This window comes from Panthera tigris, chromosome C1 (assembly GCF_018350195.1).
Source record: "Panthera tigris isolate Pti1 chromosome C1, P.tigris_Pti1_mat1.1, whole genome shotgun sequence".
Taxonomy (NCBI): Eukaryota; Metazoa; Chordata; class Mammalia; order Carnivora; family Felidae; genus Panthera; species Panthera tigris.
In genome coordinates this window covers 31,741,087-31,763,078 of record NC_056667.1, presented here as the reverse complement: position 1 = coordinate 31,763,078, position 21,992 = coordinate 31,741,087, and the positions used below count along the sequence as shown (strand labels likewise).

The 21,992-nt window shown below is 36.7% G+C and overlaps 1 protein-coding gene across 10 annotated transcripts in view; it reads left to right on the top strand.

The window, feature by feature from the left end:
- SCMH1 (Scm polycomb group protein homolog 1) overlaps positions 1-21,992 on the top strand; it is a 186,519-nt gene that overhangs the window by 70,712 nt on the left and 93,815 nt on the right. For 9 of the 10 annotated variants that reach the window (XM_042996793.1, XM_007077375.3, XM_042996799.1 and 6 more), the window contains one exon: positions 9,874-10,108. In XM_042996793.1, coding sequence (XP_042852727.1) covers positions 9,874-10,108 — 235 coding nt within the window. Of the gene's footprint in view, positions 1-9,873; positions 10,109-21,335; positions 21,382-21,992 lie in introns of those variants that run through there. The other variant, XM_042996802.1, reaches the window with a different exon arrangement.

Sequence of the window (21,992 nt, the reverse complement as noted above, 5' to 3'; positions counted from 1 at the left end):
AATTATGTAAACAGTAATAATCATATTGCATTATTGAGGTGATAACAGATGTATAAATAAAATGTATAACAAAAGCATAAAAGCCCAGTAGAGGAGAAATCTTAAATATACTACTGTAAGATTCTTTTACATGAAGTAGTATACTTGAAGATAGACTGATGAGGTAAACATGTTTACTATAAAGACCAAAACAACTACTAAAATAATAGAAAATACATAGCAGATGGTAGACTTAAATCCAACCATATCAGTAATCAAATTGATTATAAATGGTCTAAATGCCTCAGTTAAAAGGTTGAGATTGTCACATTGAAAAAAAAACAAAAACGACCCAATTGTATACTGCTTGCAAGAAATTATACTTTAAATATAAAGACATAAACAGGTTAAAAGTAAAAGGATGGAAAATGATATACTCTGCTGACATTAGCCATAATAAAACTAAAATGACTATGTTAATATCAAAATATATCTCAGAGTAAAGAATACTACCAGGGATTTAAAAAAAAAAAAAGGCAATTTCATCATGAAAGGGGTCAGACATTTTTATGTGAAGCAAATAGAAATGTAAGGAGAAATGAATAAATCTAAATTTATTTGTAGTTGGGAGTTCTAATACTCCCCTCTATGATTAAAGAACAAGTAGTAAGAAATCAGCAAGTGAATAGTAGACATTGGCAACACTGTCAGTGTTTGTCAGTTGGACCTAATTGACAGGTATAGAGCATCCCCAGCAACAGTAGAGTGTACATTCTTTTCAAGTGCACACAGACAGTTTACCAAGTTAGGCCATATTCTGGACCATAAAATAAGTTTTGGTAAATTTAAAAGGCTGTAATATAAAGTACACTAAGTTAAATAAAAAATTAATAGCAGAAAATCTCTAAATATTTGGAAACTAAGTAACACATTTCTAAATACCCCCTTGGGTATGGAGAAATTAAAAGGGACATTAACAAATATTTTCAACTAGGGGAGCCTGGGTGACCCAGTTGATTAAGTGTCCCACTCTTGATTTTGGCTCAGGTCATGATCTCATGGGTTGTGAGATTGAGCCCAGCATTTGGGCTCTGCACTGACAGCATGGAACCTGCTTGGATTTCTCTTTTCTCTGCCCCTCCTCCATTTGTGCTCTCTTTCCCAAAATAAATAAATAAACTTTAAAAAATATTTTCAACTAAATTGAAGTGAAAATAGAACATTTCAGAGTTGTGGATTGCTGCTAAAGCAGTCCTTACAAGGAGCTTATAGTACTAAACACCAATACTAGAAAAGAAGAAAAGTTTCATTTAGTGACTTCAGCTTCCATTTTAAATAACTAGGGGGACAAAAAGAGCAAATTATCCCCAAAGTAAGCAGAGAAAAGGAAATAATAAAAATCAGAGCATACACCAATGATATAAAAAAAAAACAAACACGAAAATCATTGAAGCCAAAAGCTGAGTCTTTGCAAAGATCAATAGAAATGATGAACTTCTAGCCAGATTAATCAAGAAGAAAAGACGACACAGATTAGTAATAGCAGAACTGGAAAGAGTAACATCACTGTTGATTCTACAAATATTAAAAAGATAATAAAAGAATATTACGAACAAATTTATGCCTTTAAGTTTGATAACTTAGTTGCAATGGATAATTTTCATGAATAACACATGTTACCAAAGTTCACTTAAAGAAAATCTGAACAGCACTATTTCTGTTACAGAAGCTGAATTCGTAGTTAAGAAATTTCACACAAAGAAAACTTCAGGCCCAGATGACTTCACTGGTGAATTTTTCCAAACATTTAAGGAGAAAGTAACACAAATTCTACACAGACTCTTCCAGAAAGTTTAAGAAAAGGGAATACATTCCAGATCATTCTTTGAAGCAAATATTACTCTGATATCAAAATCAGGTAAAGATAAAGAAAAAACTACAAAGCAACATCCCACATAAAGATATGTGTAAAAAATCTAAAGGAAATTCTAGGAAATTGATTTTAACAACATATAATAGTAATTCATCATGACTAGGTGGAGCTTAATTCCAAGAATTTTAGGTTGATTAAACATTCAAAAATCAATCAGTGTTTCACCATGTGGACATACTAATGAAGAAAAAGTATGATCATCTCAATAGATGCACAAAAAGCATTGACCAAATCCAATGTCCGTTACAAATCAAGACTCTCACAATAAGAAATAGAAGGGAATTTCCTAAATCCTAAAATGCATCTATGAAAAACTTACAGTTATCATACTGAATGGTAAAAGTTTAAACGTTTTCCCCTTAACATCAAGAATAAGACAAGGATGTCTGCTTTTACCACTTCCATTCAACATTGTACTACCAATGTGACCAGGCCAAAACAAAAAAACAAAACAAAGGATGGAAAGGAGGAAGGGAGGGAGCGAGGGAGGAAGGAAAGGGATTCAGATTGAAAGAGTAAAGCAACCACTAAAGAAAATATGTGGGTAGCAAATAAGTACATGAATTGATGGCTAACATTTTTATTAGGGAAATACAAAGCAAAATCATAATGAGCTATCTCTATACATTTATTTAAATGTCTCTGATAGAAAGGACTGACCATACCTAATAGTGGCAAGGATGTGGAGTAAATGGAACTTTCATAAACTACTGGTGAAAACATACTTTAAAATATAGTTTGGCAGAGCACCTGGGTGGCTTAGTTAGGTAAGCGTCCGACTTTGGCTTAGGTCATGATCTCACAGGTCGTCAGTTCGAGCTCCAAGTCGCTTTGGTGCTGACAGCTCAGAGCCTAGAGCCTAGATTCTGTGCCTCCCTCTCTCTCTGCCCCTGCTCGTGCTTGACTCTCTGTCCCTCTCTCTCTCAAAAACAAATAAACATTTTTAAAAAGTTTTTTAAGATACAGTTTCGCAAAAACAAACTTCAACAACAGACTACTGAGCCAAAAAAAAAAAAAAATCACTAAATTAGGAATTGAATAATACATCTTTAACCTGAAAAAAAAAATGTTTATACCTCAGTAACGTGGTTAAAAGTAACTTAATAGAAGACATAATGGAAGAGAAACTCTCATTTACAATAGCAGAAAAAAAATTAGGAATAAACTGACAAACATGAAAAACTTACATAAAGAAATCATAAAGCAGATTTTGTCAAAGTTAAGGACATCTGCCCTTCAAAAGACACTGGTAAAAGAAGGAAATATAAGCCATAGTCTTGGAAAATATTGGCAAATCACATAGCTGACAGCAGTGCTCTCCTAATTAATCTAACAATTTGATGTAATTCTATCAAAATCCCAGGTACCTATGTTGCAGAAATTGACAAGTTGATTCTAAAATCCATAAAGAAACACAAGGGAAACAAAATAGCCAAAACAATGTTGGAAAAGAAGAACAAAGGTAGAGAACTCACATTTCCTGATTTCAAAACTTACTATGAAGCTACAATACTCAAGACATTGTGGTACTGGCATAAAGATAGACTTACGTGTCAGTGGATTAGACTTGAGAGTCTGGAAATAAACTCATACATTTATGCTTAATTGATTTTGGACAAAGTTAAGTGGGATTTTTAATAACTAGCGTGGGGAGAATTGGATATGCACGTACAAAAGGATGTAGATGCACCCTACCTCCATAATATACAAAAATTAAGTTCAAGTAGCTGATAGTCCTAAATGTAAGAGCTACAACTATAGAACTCTTAGAAGAAAACATAGGAGTAAATCTTCATGCCCTTGGATTAGGCAATGGTTTTTTAGATATGGCACCAAAAGCACAAGCCACAAAAGAAAAACTAGATAGATTAGACTTCATAAAAATTAAAAACTTTTGTGCTTCCAAGAACACTATCAAGAAAGTGAAAAGATGACCCACAAAGTGGGAGAAAATGTTCACAAATCATGTATCTGATAAGGAACTTGTATCTAGAATATATGAAGAACCAAAATTTTTTAATTTTTTCTTTTACATTTATTCATTTTTGAGAGAGAGAGAAGAAGCGGGAGAGGGGCCGAGAGAGAGGGAGACACAGAATCCGAAGCAGGATCCAGGCTCTGAGCTGTCAGCACAGAGCCAGACACGGGTCTCAAAACCACAAACCGCGAGATCATGACTTGAGTCGAAGTCAGACGCTTAACTGACTGAGCCACCCAGGTGCCCCTGAAGAACCTAATTTTTAAATTAATAAGACAACATAAGTTTTAAATGGGCAAAGACAACCTAATTTTTAAATGGGCAAAAAATTTCAATAGATATTTCTCCAAATATACACAACTGGCCAATAAGCACATAACAGATGGTTAATATCATTAATCTTGAGGGAAATGCAAATGAAAAGTGCTGTGAGATACCACTTCATATCTACTAGGATAGTTGAAATTAAAAAGACAGACCATGGGGCGCCTGGGGGCTCAGTTGAGCGTCTGACTTCGGGTCAGGTCATGATCTTGCTGTTCGTGAGTTCGAGCCCCTAATCAGGCTCTGGGCAGATGACTCGAAGCCTGAAGCCTGCCTTAGATTCTGTGTTGCCCTCTCTCTCTGCCCCTCCCTGGCTCTCACTCTGTCTCTCTCTCAGAAATAAATAAACATGAATAAATAAGTTAAATAAATGATAAAAAGGCAGACAGTAACAAGGATGGTGAGGATATGAAGAAATTGGAACCTTCATACATTGCTGGTAAGATTGTAAAATGTTGTAATCACGTTAGAAAACAGTTTAGAAGCTACTCAAAATGTTAAACATAGAATTAGCACATGAACCAGGATTCCCACTCCTAGGTAAGGAAAACACATGACCACACAAAACTTATACACAAATGGCATCATTATATATAATAGCCAAAAAGAGAAAACTCAGTGTCCATCAATTGATGAATGGTTAAGCAAAATGTAGTATATTCACACAATGGAATATTACTCATCAGTGAAAATGAATGAAATACAACACACATTAACCTTGAAAACATTATGCTAAGTGAAGGAAGGAACCACTCACATACTGTATAATTCCATTTATATTAAACCTTTAATCCATAGAAACAGAAGATTAATTGTTTCTAGGCTGGGCTGAGGGCTGAATGGGGAGAGACTGCTAATGGGTATGGGAATTCTTTTGGGGATGATGAAAATGTTCTAAATTTAAATCGAGTGATGTTTGCACATCTCTATGAATATACTAAAAAACTACCAAGGTATATACTATAAAAAGGTAAATTTTCTGGTATGTGAGTTAAACAAATAAATACCTACCATATGATCCATCCATTTCACCTTTAGATATTTACCCAAGAGAAAAGAAAGTATATTCCCATACAAAGATTTATACATGGGCGTTCATTAACAATTTATTTGTAATCATCAAAAACTGGAAAAAACAAAAAACAAAAAACGGGATGCCTGGATGGCTCAGTCAGTTGAGCATCTGACTCTTGGTTTCAGCTCAGATCATGATCTCATGGTTTGTGGGGTTGAGCCCTCCTTTAGGCTCTGCACTTGGAATTCTCTCTCTCCCACTTTCTCTCTCTGCCCTCCCCTGTGCTCGCTCTCTCTCTTTCTCTCTCAAACATTTAAAAAAAACTGGAAACACCCCAAATGTTTATCAACATGATTTACTACTCAGCAATAAAGAGAAATGAATTATTAATGCATTCAGCAATAGGATGACTATCAGAATAGTTATGCTGAGAGATACTATCTACTAATCTTATAGCCAGCATCATACTTAATGGTGAGAAACTAGAAGCTTTCCCACTAAGATCAGGAGAAAGGCAAGCTGTCTCCTCTCACCTCTTTTTTTCAGTATCATAGTGGAAGTTTTAGATACTGCAATAAGACAAGAAAAGGAAATAAAAGCTATACAGCTTAGGAAGGAAAAAATAAAACTGTTTGCAGATGACATAATTGTCTTTGTAGAAAATCTGAATTAAAAAAAAACAAAACCTGGAATTAATAAGCAATTACAGCAAGGTTTCAGGATACAAGGTTAATAAAGTCAGTGGCTTTCCTTTATACTGTAATGAACAAGTGGATTCTGAAATTAAAAATACAGTACCATTGAGGACCTCCAAAAATGAAGCACTTAAGTATAAATCTAACAGAATATATACAAGCTTTGTATGAGGAAAACTACAAAATCTGGTGAAACCAATGAACAACAAAAACAAAAAATGGAAAAATAGTCCATGTTCAAGAATAGGAAGATTCAATATTGTGAAGATGTCAGTTCTTCCCATCATGATCTATAGATTCAGTGCAAGCCTAATGAAAATTACAGCAAGTTATTTTGTGGAAAAATTGATTTTAGAGTTTACATGGAGAGGCGAAGATCTAGAATAGCCAGCACAGTATTGAAGGAGAACAGGTTTGGGGGACTGACACCACCCGACTTCAAGGCTCACTATAAAGAAACAGGAATCGAGACAGTGTGCTGTTTGCAAAAGAAGAACCAGATGGATCAATGGAACAGAACAGAGAGCCAAGGAATAGCCCCACATAAGTATAGGCAACTGATCTTTGACAAAGGAGCAAAGGCAATACCATGGACCTAAGATAGTTTTTTCAGCAAATAGTGCTTAACTGGACAGCCACATGCAAAAAAAAAAAAAAAAAAAAAAAAAAAAAAAAAAAAGAACCTAGACTGAAACCTTATATCCTTCACAAAAGTTAGCGCAAAACAGACCACAGACTAAATATATAACCCAAAACTATAAAACTAGAAGATAACCGGGGCGCCTGGGTGGCGCAGTCGGTTAAGCGTCCGACTTCAGCCAGGTCACGATCTCGCGGTCTGTGATTTCGAGCCCAGCGTCAGGCTCTGGGCTGATGGCTCGGAGCCTGGAGCCTGTTTCCGATTCTGTGTCTCCCTCTCTCTCTGACCCTCCCCCATTCATGCTCTGTCTCTCTCTGTCCCAAAAATAAATTAAAAACGTTGAAAAAAAAATTTATAATAAAAAAAAACTAGAAGATAACCTAGGAGAAAAACAAGATGACCTTGGGTGTGGCGATGACTTTTTGGATATGACACTAAAGACATGATCCATAAAAGAAATTGATAAGCTGGACTTCGTTAAAATTGAAACCTGCCTCCGTGAATGACACTGTCAAGAGAATAAGAGGACAAGCCACAGACTGGGAGAAAATATTTGGAAAAGGCATATCTGGTAAAGGAATATTATCCAAAATCTGCAAAGAACACTTAAAGTGTCAAGAGATGAAACAACTTGATTTAAAAAATGGGCCAAAGATCTTAGACTTCTCATGAAAGAGGACATGCAGGTGACAAAACAAGCATGTGAAAAGATACTCCACATCATATGTCATCAGAGAAATACGAATTAACAGTAGTGGGATGCCACTACACACCTATTAGAATGGCCAAAATCCAGAAAACACTGATACCGACAAATGTGAGCAAGGATGTGGGCAACAGGAATTCGTTTATTGTGGTAACGCGAAATTGCATAACCATTTTTGTAAGATAGTGTGGTGATTTCTTATGAAACAAAACATACTCTTACTATGGGATCGAGCAACCATATTCTTTGGTATTTACTCAGATGACTTAAAAACTTACACCAGCAAAAAACCTGCACGTAGATGTTTGTTGCACTTTTATTCATAACTGCCAAAACTTGGAAGCAACCAAGATGCCCTTCAGTAGGTGAATGAAAAAAATGTGGTATAGCCAAACAACAGAATATAAGCCCTAAAAAGAAATGAGCTATCAAGCCATGAGCAGACATGGAGGAAACTTAAATGCCTATTACTAACGGAAAGAAGCCAGCCTGAAAAGGCTGCAAAACTATAGAGACTCTGGGGCGCCTGGGTGGCGCAGTCGGTTAAGCGTCCGACTTCAGCCAGGTCACGATCTCGCGGTCTGTGAGTTCGAGCCCCGCGTCAGGCTCTGGGCTGATGGCTCAGAGCCTGGAGCCTGTTTCCGATTCTGTGTCTCCCTCTCTCTCTGTCCCTCCCCCGTTCATGCTCTGTCTCTCTCTGTCCCAAAAATAAAAAATAAACGTTGAAAAAAAAAAAAAAAAACTATAGAGACCCTAAGAAGATCAGTGGCTGCCAGTGGGTGGATGAGTGAGGGATGAATTGACAGAACACCGAGGATTTTTAAGACAGTTAAATTGTTTTCTGGGCGCCTGGGTGGCGCAGTCGGTTAAGCGTCCGACTTCAGCCAGGTCACGATCTCACGGTCCGTGAGTTCGAGCCCCGCGTCAGGCTCTGGGCTGATGGCTCGGAGCCTGGAGCCTGTTTCCGATTCTGTGTCTCCCTCTCTCTCTGCCCCTCCCCCATTCATGCTCTGTCTCTCTCTGTCCCAAAAATAAATAAAAAAACGTTGAAAAAAGACAGTTAAACTGTTTTGTATGATCCTATAATGATAAACACACGCCATTATACATTTGACTAAACCCACAGAAGGTACAACACCAGGAGAGAATCCTAATGTGACATGTGGACTTTGGATAATTATGATGTGTCAATATAAGTTCATCATTTGTAACAAATGTACCACTGTGGTGAGGGGTGTCGATAACAGGGGAGACTATGCATGTGTTGGGGCTGAGTATATATGGAAAATCTCTTTACCTTCCTGTCGGTTTTCTTCTGAACCTAAAACTGCTTTGAAAAAATAAAGTGTTTAAAAAACAATGGAGTATACATTAAAATTAATTTTTATTTTTATATAATTTATTGTCAAATTGGTTTCCATACAACACCCAGTGCTCACCCCAACAGGTGCCCTCCTCAATGCCCATCACCCAATTTCCCCTCTCCCCCAACCCCCATCAACCCTCAGTTTGTTCTCAGTATTTAAGAGTCTCTTATGGTTTGCCTCCTTCCCTCTCTGTAACTTTTTTTCCCCCTTCCCCTCCCCCATGATCTTCTGTTAAGTTTCTCAGGATCCACATAGGAGTGAAAACATAAGATATCTGTCTTTCTCTGCCTGACTTATTTTACTTAGCATAACACACCCTCCAGTTCCATCCACGTTGCTACAAATGGCCAGATTTCATTCTAAAAAAATTTTTTTGAAAATGAGTTATTGATACATTCAACAATAGGGATGAATATCAGAATAATTATGCTGGGTGAAAGAAGCTAGACAAACACAAACAGAGTTTATTCTGATTCCACTTAAGAGGAAGAAATGCAAACCAGTCAATCTACAGTGAGAGAAAGTAATCAATGTTTGCCTGGGGACAGGGGTCTGGGAAGGGCCAGACAGAAGAATTATAAAGGGACATGAAAAAACTTGGGAGTGTGTCCATGTTCATTATCTTGATTATGATGATGGTTTCAAGGTGTATGTGATATATATGGTGTCATGGGTGTATACGTATGTCAAGATTTAACAAAGTGTATAGTTTATGGTATGTCAATTATAACTTAAAATTGTTTTTAAAACTGTGAATTGATTTCTAAGTTAATGTCAAAATAAGAAAAATAGTCTTTGGGCCTGTGTGATGAATACACAAACCTACATACTGAAACGCTCCATGAAGAGACATTAAGGATGTGCAAGTTTAATAGGATGATTTCTGAGAAGAAAATGTTATGAACACCTGGAGAGTTAGGATGTTAGAGAAGACAGGATGAAGAAGCATTTAAGTCAGGACCATTTGAGACACTGCTGTGCTTTTCTTACTGGTGTGAGTCAATATTTGATGCTTTTGTGGAAAGTAAATTTTTTCCCCTTCATCTTACCTTCCAGTGTTTCTTTTACATGAAACCCTTCCAAAGTACCAGGGAATAGTTCAAGGTGCTTGTCCTGGGCCCCACTGTAACCAATTTCAGTACAAAGAATAAATTTTCAGGCTCCATCTCTTAACATCTTTACTGAAAATGCCATATACTCTTAGTCTGCCTAATCCCCATGGCTTGTTTTTCTCAGTCCTACACACCTCCAAGCAACGAGTTCAAGATCAGCATGAAATTGGAAGCGCAGGACCCCAGGAATACCACATCCACGTGTATTGCGACAGTAGTTGGACTGACAGGTGCCCGGCTCCGCCTTCGCCTTGATGGCAGTGACAACAAGAATGACTTCTGGCGGCTGGTTGACTCATCTGAAATCCAGCCTATTGGGAACTGTGAGAAGAATGGGGGTATGCTGCAGCCCCCTCTGGGTGAGTAACTAGACCCAAGCCTTCCTTAGCCAATTAGTTATCTTCCCAGAATGCTACATCCTGTTACAGGAAAGCCTAGGGTCCCCTGCCTATTCTTCTCTTTCATATGGCCAAAAGAAAAGGCCTACCAAAATGAAATGTGCTATAAAATATGGACATGTCCATCTCTACATTAACTTATATCCAAGCTTATTTCTTAAGCTCTCCTTTTTCTAACTCGAAACCACACCTTTCATCAGTTCCCAGTTACCCTGAGAGAGTGGAAGGAGGTTTTACCATTTAGCCTGCCTCAAAAAACCATAAAGGATTTTACCAAATCCTACAAGGATAACCAGAGGTGAGAGAAAAATCTTTCAGTAACAAGATGACTGATACAGAGGTTCCTTATCTCCTTTTCCTTAAATTCTCACTCGGTCCTTGTAATTTTCTCACTCTGAATCAGTTGTTAAGTAAAATGTGTTATTTTACTTAAACTAATAACCCCACTAGAATTTTCTTCTCAAGATCAGATTTATCTTTTGTTTTTTCCCCTCAGTATAAGTGACTCAGCCCATCTCCTCAGTTACTATCAGTCACTATTGCAATGAGTCTCAACAGAGACTAGGGAGAGATGGGTTATGAGCTGTGGGCTATGTTCCCCTCAGGGGGTTGTGCTAAATTAATTGAGCATTAGAGGACAGATGACATTTGCAGGAAATCCCCAGCTGGTTACTGAATTATCCCCCATTTAAAAAATGTATTTGTAATAAAATTCCAAACACATACAGAAGTCACAAGAATAGCACAGTGAATGTCCATGTACTCTTTATCCTTGATAATTATCGACACATAATCGATCATGTTTTATTTGTATCTGCACATATTTCCTGCCCCCTCCTGCCCAGTTGCCCCAACATAGTATCATTCTGTCATTAAATATTTGGTATGTATGTCTCGTAGATAATATTTTTAAAACAATCATAATAACATTATCATGTGTTTATAAACTAACGATAATTCCTTAATACCAACTAATATCTACTCAAGTGTTTAAATTTTCCCTGTTGTCTGTCTGTCTGTCTCCTCTCTCTTTCTCTTTATTAGTTCCTTTGAATCAGGATTCAAATAAGATCCACATATTGCACTTGGTTGACATGTCCTTTAAGTCTCTTTTAATCTATGGGTTCTCTTTCTCTCTTATTTTTTTTTTCTTGCAATTTATTTGTTGAAAAATCTAAGTAATTTGTCTTTAATTATCTCCCACAATTAGATTTTGCTGATTGTATCTCTATGGTAACATTTGACACATTTCCATGTTCTCTCTTTTCTAGAAATTGTCAGCTAGATCTTGAGGGTTGATCAGGTTCAGGTTCAATTTTTTCATAAGAACATTTCATAGGTAGTGGTGTTTACTTCTATTGGGAATCATATATATATATGGTCTCGTTTCTCTCATTTTATAATGTAGCAGCTGTTACTGCTTGTGGTCTAGATCAAGGGTTGCCAGATTTTCTTAAAGAGTTAGACAGTAAAACTTTCAGGTTTATGGGCCATACATTCTCTGTTACAACTAGTCAGCTTTGTCATTGTAATACAAAAATAGCCACAGACAATACATAAATACATGGGCAAGGCTGTGTTCCAATAAAATCTTATATTTACAAAAACAGATGACTGGCCTGCTGGCTGTAATTTGCTGACTCCTGATATAGAGCAATCAATTCATTATGGTTGCAAAATGGGAAATTTTAATCTTACAGTTCTGTCCACATAAATTAAATGGAATATATCTATTAAACTTCCATCACATTTTTGGTTATTGTGAGGTTATAGTTCATGGAAGAAAGCTTAAATGCTTGATTCTTTACCAATTTTCAAAATAATGAATTAGTTTACTACCATCCTCCAAAAATATTTAAGGACGTTTTTGTTGTTATTGTTATTTAGTATCATAAACCCAAGGATTCTTACATATTTGACATGTTTCATTCCATTACACTAACTGTCCTTACTGATTCTTGATTTGTCCCATCATTGGCTGCATAGGAGCCTCATCAAATGGTTTCCTGACACTTTTTTTTTTCCTTTTCTTTCTTTCTTTCTTTTCTTTTTTAGAGAGAGAGAGTGCACCAGTGGCAGCACGGTGCAGTGGGGGAGGGTAGAGGGAGAGAGAGTGAGAATCTCAAGCAGGCTCCACACCCAGTGCAGAGCCCGACACGGTGCTCGATCTCATGATCCTGAGATCATGAGTTGGGTGCTTGACGGACTGAGCCACCCAGGCATCCAGTCTTCTGACACTTAATTGTTTGATAGCTGTCTTGGATTTTTGAAATTTCAAAATCTTCCAGAGTCATCTTTTTTTGTTTGTTTGTTTGTTTAATTCAAGTTAGTTCACATACAATGTAGTATTGGTTTCCGGAGTAGGACCCAGTGATTCATCACTTACATATAATAATGTCCAGTGCTCATCTCAACAAGTGCCAGGCTCATCTTTTAAATTATCTGCCTCAAATATGGAATCAGCTATTTCTTTTAGATGCCCAGTTCTTCCGGTTCTTCTTAGTGGGAAATGGTATTTAGAGACTATTATCTGAATCCTAGAGTATTCAGTGCTACTGGGTTGGTCATTCTTTCTACATCTTTTTGATATAGAGAGATAGGAACTGCCTTATTGTTATTATTACTGTTACTATTATTATTATTAAGAGAAAATCATTCGTTCATATTGATACTTCCTACTAAAGTTCAGGACAAATGGTGCTTTTATTTACTTTATCTTTGCTGTCTTTAATCTGTATCTCCTTTATACCACAACAAAACCCTAGTTCTCCATGTCACTAGCAAAATAACTCAGTTGTTTTATCCTATTATAGCACACAGGACAACAGTCTCAGAATAACAGTAGCAACACATACCACCATTATCATTACTGACGGTGTTTGAGTTACTTGCATTTCTTGTTTTCCTACCCTCCAATGAAGGATAGTCAATATATTATAAGTTTGCTTGGATTAGTTTCTCTCTGGGTGGCAGTGCCACCAACTTGGTATAAACCTGGGTTCATTTGTTGTATTGTTTTTTATTTTTAGAGATTGCTTCTTGGAAACTTTCCTTTATAAACGTATATGTGATACACATCATTCTTAAAGTCAAATCTGTAAAGTGAAGTATATTGAGAGAAATCCCCTTCACTTTCTTCCCTTCTTCTGCCATAGGTAGCCCCTGTCTATATTCCCATTTTTTAAAAATACAAATATCCGTGTGTGTGTCTGTGTGTGTACATATACACATAAGGTATTTCCCACCTCCTTATATAAATGACAGCATACTATACATATTGGTCTTAACCTTACTTTTTGCCACTTAATGAAATACCCTAAAGATGACTTCTTAGTAGCATGGAGATATTCTTCATTCCTTTTTATAGCTAAATAGTACTGTATTATTCTCAACCTGCTTGATGAATTGCTATTTGGAAACATCCTGATAGGCTATTAAAAAGTAGAGTTGACCCTTGAACAACACAGGCTTGAACTACACAGCCCCACTTATACACAAATTTATTTCTGTAAATACAGTACAGTACTATAAATGTATTTTCTCTTCCTTAATATTTTCTTAATAACATTTTCTTTTTTCTACCTTCCTTTATTATAAGAATACACTATATAATACATATAGCACACAAAATATGTGTTAATCAACTCTTCACATTATCATTAAGGCTTCTGGTCAACAGTAGGCTATTAGTAAAGTTTGGGGGAAGTCAAAGATTCTACGCAATTTTTGACTGCATGAGGGGGTGCATGTCAGTGCTCCTAACCCTCACATCAATCTTTCAGTAACTTCTCTAGAAATGTACAAATCCAAAAGGAAACCAAACCACCCCTAATTCATGTTTAAACATAACTGAGAGTCAAGAATACCACAGATTTTAATTACATTTTCAGATATAAAGATCTGAAACCATTAGAGCTAATACCTGACTCATACCAGAATGAATAGTTTTATGTAGTTAGAAATTACATTTAAAAGGGGGAGGGCAGTGGAGGCCTAACACAGTCAAAATCACCTCCAGGAAAATATAGGCCCATTTAGAGTGGGAAATACTGAGAACAGAGCTAAGACCTACTTCCCTACTGGGGAATCCAAAGGAAGCCAGTGGTTCGAAAGTCTGGATTGAGGGACTAGAGATAGCACTCTTGAGAAGACATCTACCTTTGGGGGAGGGTAGACATATTGAAGGAAAAGCAGGGCATTGTAATTCAGAATTATACAGAAACAGAAGAGAATCATAAAGCCAAAAGACACATCAGACACTTCCCATCCCAACAGCCTCATCTACTAAAGAAACTGCATTTCATTAGGTCAACAGAAAATTCATAACCTGAGATCCCTGCCAAAATAGAACCTCCTGTTTTTGCTGGTCCAGGAAAATATCAGACATTTCAAATGATTAGGAAATAGCAATCGACACCTATAAAACCTTCTATCTGACAAAAAGCAAAGATGAGGCTAAAACCATTTTAACTGTTAAAAATTCTGCCAAAATCAGTGACTAACCAGAAGAAAACTATTGCACAACAACCCAACTTGAATTAAACAAGTATTGACAGATATGAAAAAAATACCATGAATCATAAATTTTAAAAGTCAGACTAGAAATGCACAATAGACAGGAAGATGTAAAAATGGAATTGTCCAAACTCAAGAAAAAAATTGAAGAAAGACAAAATAATCTCAATTGACTCAATTCCAGGGTGCCCAATGGACACAGGTTTAACTGAAAATGTAATAAGGGACATTGAGAAGAGAAATAAAAACAGCCAAGAGAATAAAAATAAGTATTAGAAAAGGTTAAAAAGTATCAGAAAGGAACTGTTGGATATAGAACATAGTCAACAAAGATTCAATGTGTATGTGTAAATGTATGTATGCATGTGTTATTGGAGTGTCTGAAGAAGATAAACAAAGCAATGAACCAGAATTAATACTTAAATTTTTCAAAAATTAAAACCCAAACTTCTGTTTTGAAAGGGCCTACCTTATTCCTGGAAAAATTGATTCAGATTGGTTACTCTAAGATCTATTCTAGTAAAACTATTACATTCTAAGAATAAAGAAAAATTTCCTCTAGGCCTCCAGAAAAAAGGCCAAATTATTTACAAGGGAAAGAAAGTCAAGTTTGCATCATCCTTTGCTATAGCAAAGTACAAAGCAAGACAAAGTAGAGTGGTGTTTTTAAGAAATTCAAGGAAAGAAAGTAAGATCTTGGGGTTTTATATCTATACAAGCTGTTTTTTGGGTACTGAGATTATACTGAAATGTGTTCAGCATGCAGGAGCTTAGGAAATGCTGTAACCCAAGCCCTACCGGAGGAATGAGTTACATACAGAAAGAGCTTCATCCAAACAAGGAATGATCAATCTAAGACAAAAACAAAGGTGGAGACGGGGTAGAACAGTATGGTATCAGTCTGGGTCCAATGAAAAGAGAGAACCCACACAGTAATTTGAACACAGAAAGTTTAATATAATTATTAACTGTAACACAGGCTTGGGGTATTGGTGTGTTTGGCTAGTCAAAAGGAAAGAGAACTCTAATGAATATAAGAGCAGACGTAAGGGCAGGCCACTACACTGGAGCTGAGATAGAGGGCCCAAGGAGGAGCCTCCCCTCTCCCATCCTCAGGGCTGAGATGTAGACCTTGTTGGAGGGGACGCAGCTGTGGCTCACTGTACGAGAGAAGTCACTGTGGTGCCACAGCAGTGGACTTTGCTAGAAATTTGCCTTCAGGGGTGCCTCTGGGGAAAGCTGTTCATGGACAGATGTCTCTCTGGAGTGCTATAAAGCCATTTAAGTGGAGCAAGGTGGTGGTGGTCGTGGTGCTGGCTACTGATATTACTGGCTGTCGTGAACTGCAGAATATGGTCAAGAGAGAAGGTGGGATTGCTGCAGGAGCCCACCAAGCATTCACACCGGAAGCAGGAAGCAAACGTCCTCCCTCCTGTAATATCCTTAGATGGGATCAAAGGATATCACCTAAAACTGATACACCAAATAGAAGCCTAAATGAGGAAAAGGTAGATTAAGGATACTATAAAATATGTTAGTATAAAGGTAACTACTAAAATAAAATTCCAAAACTTCCTTAATAACAAAGGAGCAAAAAGATCAAGAAACAGACCACACAGAGAAGGAGATGAACTAAATATGGAAAGCACAGTAAATAAAACCTAATGTGACAGGGTTGAAACCAAATGTGTGATTTATATTAATAAATATAAATAGTTTTAACTGACCTATTCAAAGGAAAAAAATTCAGATTGGTACTCAGAGTCAAACCCAGCTTTATACTGTGTATAGGAAACATACCTAAAGTCAAATAAATGAGAAAGACTAAAAATAAAAGGATGGTTAAGGGTATGAAAAGGAAAGTCAAACAATACAATAACAGATACTACAATTCTGATATTAGGCAAGGCAGAATTCAGACCAAGAGGGGCACCTGGGTGGCTCAGTCAGTTGAGTGTCCAGCTTTGGCCGAGGTCATGATTTCACAGTTCGTAAGTTTGATCCCCGCATCGGACTCACTGATGTCAGCACAGCCTGTTTGGGATCCTCTGTCCACCCGCCCCCCCCCGCCCCTCCCCCACTCATGCTTGCACTCTCTGTCTCTCTCTCTCTCTTTCTCTCTTTCTCACACAAAAATAAATTAAAAAACAAAACAAAAAAAAAAGAATTCAGACCAGGATGCATTCAACAAGACAAAAGAAGCCACTTTATAATCCTTAATGGTGACACAATTCACAATGAAAATGTAATAATTAAAAATATTTTGGAACCAAATTACAAAGAACGTGTCTTCGTAAAATGGAAATGATTGTAGGTGCAAAGAGATAGAGACAAACACACTGATAGATTTAACACACCTCTCAAGGCAAGGCAGGCCAAGAGGACAAAAGTTAAAGGTATTGAAGTCTTTCATGAATAAGGTGGATCACGTATGTGTACACATATCACACTCTGTTTCCTGGTGAATATCCTTCTACATTGAAATTTAAAACTCTAAACAACTCTTGTTTGAAAAGGGAAATATAAACCAAAATTGCAAAACTCCTAAAAAATAATAAACACGTATCAGAATTTTGAGATCAGTTAAAGCAATGGTTGAAAGAAAACTGATAGATTTAAATACTTGACATCAATAAAAATGGAAGGATAAAAATTAAGGATTTAAATTCCCAATTCAAAAAGCTAGAGAAAGAGTCACGACACAAAGAAAACAAAAAGGAAAAAGAAAAAAGAAAGGTAAAAGCAAAAGTTAATGAGGTGGAAAATAGAAAAGCAATAAATCAAAATGCCGGTCCTTTGGGAGGATAATACACAAGATACACAAACTAAGTAGTTAGCCTACTAAAGAAAAGGAATAAGCATAGATACACAAAAGTAGAGATGACCAAGGGGGGAAATAACTCTGTGTAAATAAATTAGAAAAGTGAGGTGAAGTAGGAAAATACTATTTGTCAAATCTGAACCCAATAGCATTACAATATTTAAACAGGTATGTAGAAAACATATGAAAATTTTCAAAGAACTACACCTGCAGCAGAGCACTTAAGTGCAGATTATTCTACAGGGGAGTCCTACAAAACTTTAAAGACCAGATTATCTACTACTTAAATTGCTAGAGGTCAGTGATACCCAACAGAACTTCTGTGAAGATGGAAATGTTTTATATCTATGCTGTCTAGCCACATATGACTACTGCAACTAAAGATTTTTAATTTTGTGTAATTGTAATTTAAAGTTAAAAAGCCTTATGTGGCTGGTGACTGTCTACTGGACAGTTCAGCTCCATACATATCATAGAAAAATAGGAAAACATACAGATTTCTTTTTATGAAGTAGGTAGAATTTTGATACCTAAGCCTGATTTAAACACACACACACACACACACACACACACACACACACACACACACACACATACAGTTTCATGTATGAATTTTGTTACAAAAATTCTAAGTAAAATATGAGAAATGAGAATTCAACACATTTAAAACAATAATTTATCAAAGCAAATTAGTGGGTTTTTTTTCTGGAATAAAAAGATTTAACTTTAGAAAAATCATTAATGAAATTCACCATATTAAGATCGTTATAACAGGGATGCTTGGGTGGCTCAGTCAGTTAAGTATTTGAGTCTTGATTACAGTTCAGGTCATGATCTCACAGTTCATGAGATTGAGCCCCAGTTGGGCTCTGGGCTGACAGCAAGGAGCCTACTTGGGATTCATATTCCCTCTCCCTCTCCCTCTCCCTCTCCCTCTCCCTCTCCCTCTCCCTCTCCCTCTCCCTCTCCCTCTCCCTCTCCCTCTCTCCCCCCTTCCTCCTGGCTCATGCTCTCATGTACTCTTTCTCTCTCAAAATAAATAAACTTAAAAAAAAAAACAAAAACAAAAAAAGATAGCTATAAGGAAGAAAGTCATCTGACCTTTGACGAAAATTAGCACACTACTAAAGACTCAACATTTCCTGATTTCAAAACTTATTACAAAGCAACAATACTCAAGACATGTAGTACTGGCATAAAGATATACTTATAGGGGCACCTGGGTGGCTCAGTCAGTTAAGTGTCCAACTTCAGTGCAGGTCATGATCTCACGGTCCATGAGTTCGAGCCCCGCATCGGGCTCTGTGCTAACAGCTCAGAGCCTGGAGCCTGCTTCGGATTCTGCGTCTCCCTCTCTCTCTGCCCCTCCCCTGCTCACACTCTGTCTCTCTCTGTCTTTCAATAATAAATAAACGTTTAAAAAAAATTTTTTTTAAGTTAAAAATAGAATTACCATATGATTCAGCATTTCCACTTCTGCATATATAGACAAAACAAAAGTAGGGATTCAAGCAGATATTAGTATACCTATGTTTAGCAGCATTATTCACAATAGCTAAAAGGTCGAAGCAACCGAAGTGTCTATCCGTGGAAGAATGGGTCAACAAAATGTGGTATATGCATACAACAGAATATTACTGAACCTTAAAAAGGAAGGAGATTCTAACCCGTGCGACAATGTAGATGAATCTCGAAGACATTATGCTAAGTGAAATAAGCCAGTCGCAAGAGGACAAACACTGTATGATCCCACTTATAGGAGATACATAATACAGGCAAATTTATAGAGACAGAAAATAGAATGGTGGTTGTCAGGAGCTGGTGGGGAGGGAGGAATGGCAAATTACTGTTTAATGGGTACAGAGTTCACTTGGGGAAGATGAAAAAGCTCTGGAGATGGATGGTGGTGATGGTTGCACAACAATGTGAATGTACTTAATACCACTTACTTTTGAGAAAGAGAAGGGGAAATATGTATACACACACACATTTTATAATATACATGAAATTACATATTTTATATACTTATTTTTATGAGAAGAAACACAGGAATGTTAAACCAGAAAATAAGGAAAAGGTCACCTATTGGGAGTATCTAGGAATAGTGTGGAAAGTATAGCAATGAGAGTGAGACTTCTCTGAGAATACTCTTTTATATTCTCTTGACTTTTGCATTATGTAAATGTTTTACTTTAAAAATAAAACTAAACTAGAGAAAAGAACAAATCATATTCTGAAATTGATTACAAACAGAAACAAACTGAACTATGTATCAAATGGATATCATAACATTGGGACACACTTCAAAGAAAAAATGGAGCTTCAAATAAATCCTGATGTTTCATTAACAATGTTAGTAGTTTTACCTTAATCTGAAGCTATTTTGCGTGTATTGAGGATAGGGCAAGTGAGTAAAGAAGATACAAATGTAGGATGGGGGAAGATGAAGAAGAACCCTGTAGTATAGAATTTGAATTGGAGGTATCTATTATGAACTCTTAACTTTAAAACATGTATATAATTATATACATATATATATATATATATATATATATATATATATATATAGTTGTATTATAATGATATAAGTTCTGTTCATTGAAAAGGCCTAAAAGTAATGACACCTCAGTAGCAATGTGGTTTCTAAATCCCATTCTCCACTAAAAGGAATCCTGGCTCCTTGGAGAAATGACTGAGTCCAGGGCTGAGCAGAAGAGAAAATGTAAGGTGAATTTGGAACATTTCTATTATGCCAGAAAGAAAAGAAGTCTTAAAGAACAGAAACATATCAGAAGGACACAGGAGCCAGCTTGAAGGGGCTCTGATCAGCCAAAACTGGAACAATAAGAGTAACAAACAGAATAATGAAAACAAGAGAACAATGGTATTGGCATCCATAGGTCCCTAGTGATACACATAAAAAACTTTAGAGTTGCAGGGAAAGGTCTAATTGCAGAATGTCAGCTAATAAGAATAGAGAGAATGATAGAAAATTACCATTTTGCAACCACCATTTTAATTGATTCAGGCAAGGATAATCAGTGAGTGCTAAAACCACAGGGTAAAAAAGCTTATTGGAGAATAGGGTATTCACATAGTCTCAGTGTTTCCTATTAATTACAAAGGGAAATTATAATGGAGAAGTCTGTCAGTCACTCCTTAACAAGTGATCAAATTCAGTATCATCGATAATTAGATAAACCACATTATGTGCTTCTTAAAGTAATGAAGTGAGAAGTACTCAACATCACTTGTATTTTTGTCAGAACTGTTTAGCATGAATGTAATCATAAGGAAACAATCAGAAAAAAAAATCCAAATTGTGGGATATTCTATTAAACAGCTAGCCCACAGTCTTCAAAAATATCAGTTTCATGAAAAACCAGCAAAAGACAACAGGGTTGGTCTAGATTAAAGGAGGCTAAAGAAACAGGACAACCAAATACAATATGTAATTCTCGTTCAGCTCCTGTACTTAAAAAATTCAACTGCTATAAAGGACATTTGGGGGACAGTTGAGGATATTTTAAGTTAAATTTCTTGGGAATGACAGTATTGCAGTTTTAAAGGAGAACGTCCTTGTTCTGAGGACAAATGTACTGATGTATATTTAGGGGTGAAGTGTCACTATGTTTCTGACTTTCTCATAGTTCAGAGGAAAAAGTGTGTGTAGATAGATGGAAAGCAAATATGGTGAAATGTTATTAGTTGTTGAATCTGGGTGAAGGATACATAGTTGTTCATGTACTGTTTTTGCTACTTTTCTCTAGGTTTAAGATTTTTCAAAATAAAGTTTAAATAAATTATGTACATAATTATACATATATATGTGTGTGTGTTCATGTTCCCCAGGCCTCCTCTGGACCTCTCCCCAGAGTTGCTGAATCAGAATCTCTAGGTAATGGGGCTTGGGATTCTGCATGGTAAAATGACTCTCCCGAGACTCTAATGAAATCGGTGTATATTTGGGAAATATTGCTCTAGAAGAGCCTTCTTCTCCTGTAAAATTTTGTATGGTTTTTGTGTGTATGTGTGTGTGTTCTGTTCACATAGGAACATTCGTACCCCCCTGCCAGAGTCTTCCGGGGGGAAAGGTGGAAAGGTAGAATGATTTTCAGGTGACATTATTATCTCAATGCTGCCAACCTTTTCCTCACACCCTGTTGTTTTACTAACCTATTCTACTACTCAAGACTGTGATTATTTCTTCTAAAAAAAAAAAAAAGACTGTCTGGATCACTGGTTCTCAAACTTGGCTGCCAGTTAGAATCACCCAGAGAGCTCTTAAAATTTTCAGTGCGTAGGCCTTACCTCAGATCAGTTAAATCTGAATTTCTGGGGTTGGGACCAATGTATTCTTTAATGCTCCCCAGGGGACCCCAGTGTCCATGTTGGATTGTCCCTGGTCTAAAACAGAACCTGGCTTCTGGTGAGGCTCCTAGTCAAGTGTGTCAGGATCCCAGCACAAAGTGCCTGGTCAGCAAACTTGGTCACATGCTCTGGGGTGGG